The sequence below is a fragment of the Colobus angolensis genome, unplaced genomic scaffold (assembly GCF_000951035.1).
Source record: "Colobus angolensis palliatus isolate OR3802 unplaced genomic scaffold, Cang.pa_1.0 Scaffold187, whole genome shotgun sequence".
Classification (NCBI taxonomy): Eukaryota; Metazoa; Chordata; class Mammalia; order Primates; family Cercopithecidae; genus Colobus; species Colobus angolensis.
In genome coordinates, this window is record NW_012115010.1 from 1,984,064 (window position 1) to 1,994,991 (window position 10,928).

Consider the following 10,928-nt stretch of genomic DNA (forward strand, 5'->3'; position numbering starts at 1 on the left):
GATGGTCTCGATCTCCTGACCTCGTGATCCGCCCGTCTCGGCCTCCCAAAGTGCTGGGATTACAGGCTTGAGCCACCGCGCCCGGCCCCCTTTTTATTTATTTAGTTTATTTTTGAGACTCTGTCGTTCAGGTTTTGGAGTGCAGCAGTACGAACATGGCTGACCGCAGCCTCAACCTCCTGGGCTCAAGCAGTCTTCCCACCTCACCCTCCCAAGTAGCCGGGACTACAGGTGCACACCACAACACCCGGCTCATTTTTTGATTGTTTGTAGGCACAGGGTCTTCCCACGTTGCCCAGGCTGATCTCTAACTCAGGCTCAAGAGATCTAGCTGCCATGACCTCCTAAGTTGCTGAGATTACAGGAGTGAGCCACTATACATGGCCAATAATTTATTTAATAAACAGCAAGGGGAAGAAAATTAAAATGCCACCTCCCAGGACTAAGCAATATGAACATATTAGTTTATATTGTTTCTTTCCTTTATAACCTAAGTGAAAAATAGAAAAGTAAATAAAAGTATTAGAAGAAAATGTATGTATTTTTATTAACCTAAGTCTGACATAGGACCCAGAAGCCATAAAACAGAAATTGACAAATATAAAACTTTGTAGAAGTCAAAAGATAAACAACAATCTGGGAAAATATTTGCAACATATGTATTAGTTTAAAATGATTGAATAGGCAGTTCAAAAAGAAAAAAATGTTTAATCAGTGAATAAGATGGTTAAAGTCATAATGGAAGAAATGACCATTAAAGCGATAATTTTTTCTCTTAGATTGGTATAGATTAAGGCTTGGTAAACTTTTTTTTTTTTTAAATAGGGACAGTGGTCTCACTATATTGCCCAGACTGGCCTTGAACTCTTGGGCTTAAGCAGTCCTCCTGCCTCAGCCTCCCAAAGTCATGGGATTACAGGTGTGAGCCACCACGCTCAACTGAGGCTTAGTAAATGTAATGGTGAGGGTCTGGAGCTACTCTCTTACACTGTTCGTTGGATTATTGATAATCTCTTTTTAGAGAGCAAATTGATGATAAATAATTTCAAAAGTGCATACCTTTTCACCCAGCAAGCCTCTTTCTTAACTTCATCCTACAGAAATATATATCCCAGTGGGTAAAAATAGATGTATAAGAAAATTTATGCTGGGTGTGGTGGCCTATAATCCCAGCATTTTGGGAGGCTGAGGTGGGCAGATTGCTTGAGCCCAGGAGTTCGAGGCCAGCCTGGGCAACACATTGAGACCCCCATCTCAACAAAAAAACAAACAAAAAAATTATCTGGGCCTGGTGGCACATGCCTATAGTCCCAGCTACTCAAGAAGCTGAAGTGGGAGGATCCCTTCAGCCCATGAGTTTGAGGCTGCAGTGAGCCATGATTGTGCCACTGCACTCCAGCCTGGGCGACAGAGTGAGACCCTGTCTCGAAAAGAAATTCACTGCAACATTCTTGTATTACTGAAGAACAAAATCACTAAAATGCCCATAAGTAAGGGGCTGGCTAAATATACTGTGGTCCATACATACAGTGGATACAGCAGATTTAGTTGGTAGAATGGGTTTTCATGTGTTTCCATCTGGAAAGGTCTCTAAGACATAGCTTTAAAGAGCAGTTTGTACGATAATATTATATGATCCACTTTTAGTTTTTGAAAAGTGTGTGTGTGCATTTGGAACTTGCATGCAAAAAAGTCTGGAATTATATTTGCCTCTTCTCACCTTCCCAAGTGAAGACTGTTGATGACAAGCATTATATTTGGGGGATGGGATTATTGGGTGTTTACTTTCTATGTGTCTTACACATTTCTGCATTGTTTGAAATTTACATTGAGCATGTATTACTTTTGCCATCAAACAACATAAGACTAGTGAGGAGAGAAACCCTGCAGCGGCACCCACCCATCGCACCGCTCATGGTCAACCATGTTTTCTTCAGTTGTAATGACGTCTGGGATTAGGACAGAGGAACCAAAAACCCTTTCTTTGAGTTGTACCTCGTAACTTTTTTTTTTTTTGAGATGGAGTCTTGCTCTGTCACCCAGGCTGGAGTGCAGTGGCGCAATCTTGACTCACTGCAACATCTGCCTCCCAGGTTCAAACAATTCTCCTGTCTCAGCCTCCTGAGTAGCTGGGATTACAGGGACATGTCGCCATGCCTGGCTAATTTTTTGTATTTTAGTAGAGATAGGGTTTCACCGTGTTGCCAAGGCTGGTCTCGAACTACTGAGCTCAGGCAGTCCACCTCCCTCGGCCTCCCAAAGTGCTAAGATTACACCACCGCGCCCAGCACTCTTTTTTTTTTTTTTTTGAGACGGAGTCTAGCTTTGTCACCCAGGTTGGAGTGCTGTGGCACCATCTCGGCTCACTGCATCCTCCACCTACCAGTTTGAGGTAATTCTTCTGCCTCAGCCTCCCCAAATCGCTGGGATTACAGGTGCCTGCCACCATACCTGGCTAATTTTTGTATTTTTAGTAGAGACAAGGTTTCACCATGTTGGTCGGGTGGGTCTTGAACTCCTAACCTCAAATGATCCACCTGCCTTGGCCTCCCAAAGTGCTAGGATTACAGGCATGAGCTGCTGCACCCAGCCCCCCTTAACTCTTGAACTTATAATTAATCAAAAGTCATACTAATATAATGCGCCTTTTCTCTCCCCAACTTTGTCTTGTCCAGATGAACTCTTTGCCAGCAGAGAGGATCCAGGAAATACAGAAGGCCATTGAGCTGTTCTCAGTGGGTCAGGGACCTGCCAAAACCATGGAGGAGGCTAGCAAGCGAAGCTACCAGTTCTGGGATACGCAGCCCGTCCCCAAGCTGGGTATGTATATGCTTGCTTTCTTTGCCAGGTCGGGGTGAGGGATCTGCCTCAGCTGTGCCTTCATGAGGGTTTCATGCTGAATTATTGTAGGGAGGGCAGTAGAGTCCTGGAGTTCCTTGGTAGTTGTTTTCAGAGGGTGGTCTTTAAAAATGCAGCATAAAGACTATCATTCAGAGACCTTACCATTTTATAGCAGCACACATTGAGAACAAATAATGATTCTTGCCAACAGCAGTGGCTCACACCTATAATCTCAGCACTTTGGGAGACTGAGGTGGGAAGATTGTTTGAGCCCAAAAGTTCGAGACTAGCCTGGGCAACATAGTGAGAACCTTGTTTCCACAAAAAGTAAAAAAAAAAAAAAAAAATGCACCTGTAGTCCCAGCTACTCAGGAGGCTGAGGTGGGAAGATCGCTTGAACCTGGGAGGTCAAGGCAGCAGTGAGCTGAGATCAGCCTACATGACAGGAGTGAGACCCCCAACTCAAAAAATGAACAAACCAAAAAACCCCCCAAAAAACAGAAGTGTTGGCACATGAAGAGTGGGAATGTCTGCCCAGAGGTCTTTTTTCCGTTTAGGTTTATAGAGAGTTTGTCTTGTTTGTCTGGGCACATGTTTATTCCTGGAATGGGCAAAGTCCCCAGCCTCTTCCTCTTTGTCTCCTAGCCAATGCATGCTTACTAAATGCAAAGTGGTTTGAGATTTTGCTTAGCAGTGATGGTTCAACACCGAGAATACCATATATAGGTTTCATCAACACCCCTTAAAAAGCTATAATGAACTGCTAAAGGGGTGGAATAAGCAGATTGTCTAAAAGGATTCTAGAAGGGACTGGATCCTGTTAGACGTGCCTGCCAAGACTGAGCCAAGCCAACCTTAATGGTTAACTTCAGGACTCAGCTGACAAAGTTTCTGAAGTGGTTGTATCATGATTCTGGACCCATTGGTGGCCTAGTTCCTGTTTTCTTTGTCACTGGAAAAGTAAGTATGTTGAAAAAAAAACATGTTCCAACACCAAATGTAAATGACTTTCAGCTCGTCCACATTACTTCTTCTCTCCAGAAACACAATGAGACTTGACTAGTGTGTTCAGTGCAGAGCAGGAGGGTAGGGCAGGGCCCGGCAGGGTAGGGCCAAAGACTGGTGAGGGGAAGAAGGCAGCCGTGCCCAAGGAGCTTTGTCTGCTGCGGAGGTTGGGAGCAGCTACTCCATGAGGCCTGCAGACCTGCAGGATGGGCATTGCCTAATTGCTAGTAGAAATGCAGTTTGTCAGGCCCCACCCCAAAGCTGCAGAATCAGAACTGCCAGAGGATTTCTGTCCATTTTGAAAGTTTGAGAAGCTCTGCTCTAGAGCGGATGCAGTTCTCAGAAGCTTGTTCACGACAGAAGCAAGCTGAGTAGGTGCATCCCCACAGGTGAGGGAGAGCAGAGCACTGCCCGGGTGGACAAGAGGGGTGCTGATTCCCCCATCACCTTGTGTGTTTGGCTGCCCTCATCGGCCAGGTCCCAGGCCCACTGGCTAAGCCCTCCAGCAAGGCTTTGGGCCACAGGGCGGGGTCCCAGTGACCAGGTTCTCGCTGAGGAGCAGGAACGATGTAGAGAGCCACACATCTCATCTTCGAATGAAATCCCTGATGAGGTGTTATGTGGTGGCTGCCATATATCTTGGCTGTGTTTTCAGATGGCATTTTGGAGTTTTGGTTTGATTTTATTTTTCCTGAGGAATTTGCAAATGAGTAACCTTGCTACATTCTTCACAGATAGTGTCTCCTGGTAAAGAGGCAGATTAAGGCCAGGCGCAGTGGCTCATGCCTGTAATCCCAGCACTTTGGGAGGCTGAGACGGGCGGATCACCTGAGGTCAGGAGTTTGAGACCAGCCTGGCCAACATGGTAAAACCTTGTCTCTACTAAAAATACAAAAACTAGCTGGGCATGGTGGCACGGGCCTGTGATCCCAGCTACTCGAGAGTCTGAAGCCGGAGAATTGCTTGAACCTGGGGAGATGGAGGTGGCAGTGAGCTGAGATCACACCACTACACTCCAGCCTGGGCAGCAGAGCAAGACTGCATCTCAAAAATAAATTAAAAAAAGAAAAGAAAAAGAAAAAAAAGAGGCAGATTGGGATTAATTTGCTTCTGTTCCTCTTCAGCCCAGCAATACTTTGTTTTCCTCTCACCTGTAAATGTAGAAAGTGCTTTAGTTTAGTTCTCAGAAAGCTCAAGAGAAAACCACACAGTTGCTCATACAGGCCCTGACACTTTGAGGAAGGAGGAACAAGGTCTGGGTTTATTTCTTCTGACTTTGCCTCCTGTGCAGTGTGTGGTGTGGGACTCTGTGGAAGAGCGGTTGCACTGAGCATCTGACCAGTCTGTCTTTGAGGTCCAGGGTCAGTCAAGCCCCAATTAGGTTCCTTTGTTTGTGTCAGCCTGTAGAAAGTGCCACCTTGGCAGGCGTGTTAGCCTGCATGGCTGAGGCATCACCCTAGTTCTGAGTTTTCTCAGGGGTGGTGTTACCTACAGCTTCTTGCCCTAATTTTTTTTCACGTAAATGGAGGACTAATGATAATAAATCTCATGCATTGTGTTTTTACAGCACTCCCCACCTTCTTAGGAGAGTTTTAATTAGATGGTATTCTGCTAAAGAGACCTACAAGTCTCTCCCTCTCTCTTATTTATTTATTTATTTATTTTTGAGACAGAGTCTCACTCACTCTGTCACCCAGGCTGGAGTGCAGTGGCGTGATCTCAGCTCACTGCAACCTCTGCCTCCCAGGTTCAAGCTATTCTCTGCCTCAGCCTCCCAAGTAGCTGGGATTATAGGCGCCCGCCACCATGCCCGGCTAATTTTTGTATTTTTAGTAGATATGGTGTTTCACCATCTTGGCCAGGCTGGTCTTGAACTCCTGACCTCGTGATCCACCTGCCTCAGCCTCCCAAAGTGCTAGGATTACAGGCGTGAGCCGCCGCACCCGGCCCTCTCTTTTATTTTCTTGAGACAGGATCTCGTTCTGCTGCCCAGGCTGGAGTGCAGTGGCATGATATGGCTCTCTACAGCCTTAATCTCTTGGGCTCAAGCAATCCTCCCACCTTAGCCTCCTGAGTAGCTGGGACTACAGGTGCCTGCCACCATGCCTGGATAATTTTTAAATTTTTTGTGGAGATAGGGTTTCACTGTGTTGCCCAGGCTGGTCTCAAACTCTTAGGCTCAAGCTGTCCTCCTGTTTCAGCCTCCTAGTGCTGGGATTAGAGGCGTGAGCCACTGCACCTGGCTGAGACCTGCAATTCTTTAGAAGCTTAAAATTATCTTAGGTTTTTTATTTTAAGCTTGGAAAGGCCTTCTTAGGCCGGGTGTGATGGCTTAATGCCTATAATCCCAGCACTTTGGGAGGCCAAAGCAGGAGGATTGCTTGAGCCCAGCAGCTCAAGACCAGCCTGGACAACAGGGTAAGACCTTGTCTCTACAGAAAAATTTAAAAATTAGCCAGACAGGCCAGGCACGGTGGCTCAAGCCTGTAATCCCAGCACTTTGGGAGGCCGAGATGGGCGGATCACGAGGTCAGGAGATCGAGACCATCCTAGCTAACACGGTGAAATCCCGTCTCTACTAAAAAAAATACAAAAAACTAGCCAGGCGAGGTGGCGGGCACCTGTAGTCCCAGCTACTCGGGAGGCTAAGGCAGGAGAATGGTGTAAACCCGGGAGGCGGAGCTTGCAGAAGCTGAGATCCGGCCACTGCACTCCAGCCTGGGCGACAAAAAAAAAAAAAAAAAAAATTAGCCAGATATGATAGCACATGCATGTGGTCCCAGTTTCTCAGGAGGCTGAGGTGGGAGGATCATTTGAGTCCTGGAGGTCGAGGCTGGAGTGAACCATGATTGTGCCACTGCCCTCCAGCCTGGGTGACTGAGCGAGTCCCTGTCTCAAAGATTAAAAAATAAATAAATAAAAAGGAATGGCCTTAGCAGAACTGTTTTAGTCTGTGTAACAACTGTAAGAGCCCTCAGATGAACTTTTGATCCCCCTCTTCAGATCATGTCATTCTTTTTAAAGTCACCCCTTTCCCACTCATGTCAATGGAAGCAGTATCCTTTTCTGTCTTTGGTCAGTGGAATGCAGTGTGGCCACTCTGTTTTAAAAAGTAACTATCACAGGGGAGGATGTGCACTCACCTGGTTTCCATGGGTCCCAGAGGGAAGCTTCCCCTCTCTTTTCCCTCTCCCTGGTTTTTGTTTGGTTTAATGTTTTCATTAAAGCATCTCAGACATTCTCATTTCTCCGAAGTCCTTCACAATTGCATCGCATTGCTTAGTTTGGGGTCTTTGATGTTTGATGTCACAGAAAGAATTTTGGGGAAGAGTGTACAGAAAGAAACCCATTGAAAGCTCAGGGTTTTCTTTAAACTTCCAGATTCTTTTAAAGCAAGTTCAAAGTGTCATCTTTAGTCATTTATTCGTTCATGTCGGCCTTGAGAGAATCGGCTGCATTCTTGCTGTGCTCTGCAGAGCAGCCTTCCACCCCTGCTCAGCAGGAGGTACTCAGAGGCCATTGTAAGGGAGAGGGCAGGCTGCTCCCCACAGAGCAGGACAAGCAGAGGCCATGATGCTGGCACCAGACCAAGGACAGCACAGGAGCCTTGGGCTGCTTCTTGGCATCAAGGGTACTCCACAGTGGGAGTCTAGTAAAAGTGGCTGCTCCCTTCTCAGTGTTTCCTATAGCTCTACTTTTTCACACCCACCCTGCCCCACATAGTCCACCTGCAGCCTAACTGACTCCTAATTATCCTTGAGGTCTTGCCTTTACATATTTCCTCTGAGAGGTCTTTCCTGACACACAAAGACACAGGTCCCATAGCACCCTGTACTTCATCCTTACTGGTCCTTGCCATGCCGGGTGGGACGTGCCTCCTTGCTCGTCTCTTTGGTGTCCATGATGGTGAGGACCTGTGTCTGTTTCATTCGCCAGCCCCTGCCACAGAACTGGCACATTCTAGGATTCAGTGAACACTTGGTGAAGGAGTGAGGGAATGGAAGTGCCTATTGCGTGTAGGACCTAGTAGCCAGCCTAAATGAGAAGATTTAGCCTTGAGGTTATTTTAGTACAGTAGGGAAGACCATCAGTATTCTTGGCCATGGAAATAATTAAAGGGGAAAAAAGGTTCTGAAGTGTATAGGGAAAGGTATAAATTCAATACAAGTTGGGAAATCAGCACCTAGATAAGACTAGAGGGTCTGGCCCTTAGCTTTATAGGCTCAAAAATGTTTTTTAATATACATAGCTGTCAGTTGGAAGCAGATTGACTTAAATTCACAAGAGCTACCTTATGAATAATCAAATGGTGGGTTTTGGCTGGGTGTGGTGGCTCATGCTATAATCCCAGCATTTTGGGAGGCCAAGGCAGGAGGATCACTTGAGTCTAGGAGTTCGAGACCAGCCTGGGCAACAGTAAGACCTCATCTCCCCTCTATGAAAAGTAAAATTAGCCAGGCGTGGTGGCGCATGCCTGTAGTCCCAACCCCTCGAGAGGCTGAGATGGGAGGATCGTTTGGGTCTAGGAGGTTGAGGCTACAGTGAACCAAGGTTACGCCACTGCATTCCAGCCTGGGCAACAGCAAGACCCCGTCTCACCTGGTCATGAGCTTCCTGACTGGGGAAGAAAAATATGACCTCTCTCCCAAGCAAACCTGTTCGGAAGCCTGATTACCAATAGAGCAGGCTGCTTCCCTGCTGTGTCCCTGTACTTTCCAGATCCTGACCCTCAGCACGTGGATAATGACTCATTTATTTACTTTTTCCCCAGAAGATGGTATGTCTTGTGAGGACAGGGACTTGGTCCTTTTTCCTGCTGTACACTAGGGGCTGGCATGGTCACTGAGTCACTGGTGCATGGTTGGTGCTCAGTAATGTGTCTGATGAAGAGGGTGAGATGATCAGTGCTGGCGGTGGTGTCGTGCACTGTGGCCTTATGCAGCTCTTTCCACCACCCTTGCCCCACAGATTCATTCTGGGAAGGTCTAGAACTGCCTGTTACATGTTAGAATGAAATGTTTGGACTTTGGGAGGCCGAGGCGGGTGGATCACTTGAGGCCAGGGGTTTGAAACCAGCCTGGCCAACATGGTGAAACCCCATCTCTACTAAAAAAAAATCTCCAAAATTAGCTGGCGCGGTGGCGGGCACCTGCAAGTCCAGCCACTCGGGAGGCTGAGGCAGGAGAATCTTTTGAACCGGGGAGGTAAAGGTTGCAGTGAGTCAAGATCGCACCGCTGCACTCCAACCTGGGCGACAGAATGAGGCTGTGTCTCCAAAAAAAAAAAAAAAAATTGGATCAAGAGTCTGAAAGTCAGTAAAAGCATGAATTGAATGCCTAGTCTATACCGAGGCCTTTGCTAAGAACACTGTTACTGAGTTGGTCCCTTTTGAAGACGCTTGTTTTCCAAAATGCACTAAACATTGCATTCTTCCCAATGTAAACATGAGTGGGTAGAACCGAAATCATCCCAAGGGTGAAAATTCAGTGTGAATCTCTCAGCATTTATGAGTCCGATTGAGCTCGGATAGGAATGAGGGCTGTGTCTTTGGAGCACTCCCGCAGAGGAGGGGCCTATGCTGCTCAGGGACGGGATGTTGTGTCACGGTGACTTCCCGGCAGCACTGTGTAGACTTGGTGATTCAGCCCAAAGGCACTTGCAGGACTCTAAACACTGAGGGCCTGAGTTGGCAGGAGCAGTTAACTGGCTCACACTGCTGAAAGCCAAGGCTGGCAGGGCCACGATTGAGCCTGGCGCCTAGAAGCCATCATCTGGTTCAGAAATGGGCCCAGTACATTGTTGTTGCTGTTGACACAAAAGCAGCCTTGTTGTGACTCCTTACAAACCCATCCAGATTGATGGGCCTGGGCCAGGGCCCTGACAACACTCTTTACACCAACCAGGAGGCAGGAAGCCAAATTACTAAAGATAAATGTTTGTCATTCAGTGACCCAAGGGAGATTTAAATGGATTTCCCAAACACGAACCACCTTGGATCCCAGTGATTGTCCTGAGGTTCTGCCATGAATTGGCCCTCAGTTAGGGGCTAAGGGTAGCTGGAAAGACGGTTTGCAGTTGCCAAGCACAGAATGTTCTTCAGATGGAGGGCTCCTAGGGACAAGAGGAATTTGCTCTGGTTGAGTTTTGAGCTGAGCCATTTACTGCCCTGAGGGGGCAAAGGGTGAGGCTCACAGCTGTGTTCTTCTTTCAGGTGAAGTGGTGAACACCCATGGCCCCGTGGAGCCTGACAAGGACAATATCCGCCAGGAGCCCTACACCCTGCCCCAGGGCTTCACCTGGGATGCCTTGGACCTGGGCGACCGCGGTGTGGTGAGTGGGCCCTCAGAAGGTTACACCTGCGGGTAGGAGCCACTTTCACAGTAAGCCCTGCAATCTCACCAAGACCACGTCTCCTCGAGCCCTAGAGAGCTGAGCCAAGGAGGTCTGAACAGAGCCCCTTTTGTAACTTCCTGGGATATGGCCAAGACTCCACATAAATAGCTCTTAGCTTTTCTGGCAGGTTGAAAGTTAACCTCTGTAGCTCCCCAACGTGGATACCTGTTTTTCATTTATTCTTTTTTGTTCATTCATTTATTTCCTTGTTTTCTTTCTAGTCTGTCTCCTGACTGGAGCAGCTGGGGCTGCTAAATGAGGCCCTGTCCTCGCCTTTCCACCCTGGCCACCCAGAGCCTCTTGTTTTGACCTGAGGGATTTATTTCCCTTGTAAAGAATGATGAAAATGTCGCCAGGCAAATCCCACCACTTTGAGAGGCCGAGGCAGGTGGACCATGAGGTCAGAAGTTTGAGACCAGACTGACCAACATAATAAAAGCCCGTCTCTACTAAAAATACAAAAAATTAGCCGGGTGTGGTGGTGCACGCCTGTAATCCCAGCTACTTGGGAGGCTGAGGCAGGAGAATCATGTGAACCTGGGAGGGGGAGGTTGCAGTGAACTGAGATCGCACCACTGCACTCCAGCCCAGGCGACAGTGTGAGACTCTGTCTCAAAAAAAAAAAAAAAATTCTGTTGACATTTTCTTTTTTTTTTTTGAGACGGAGTCTCGCTCTGTTGCCTGGGCTG

The 10,928-nt window shown here is 47.4% G+C and overlaps 1 protein-coding gene across 1 annotated transcript in view; it reads left to right on the forward strand.

Moving 5' to 3' along the window:
- The window catches only part of NMT1 (N-myristoyltransferase 1), a 48,321-nt gene that overhangs the window by 22,965 nt on the left and 14,428 nt on the right, over positions 1-10,928 (forward strand). The window contains exons 3-4 of the mRNA XM_011940136.1: positions 2,676-2,820; positions 10,058-10,176. Coding sequence (XP_011795526.1) covers positions 2,676-2,820; positions 10,058-10,176 — 264 coding nt within the window. The remainder of the gene's footprint in view (positions 1-2,675; positions 2,821-10,057; positions 10,177-10,928) is intronic.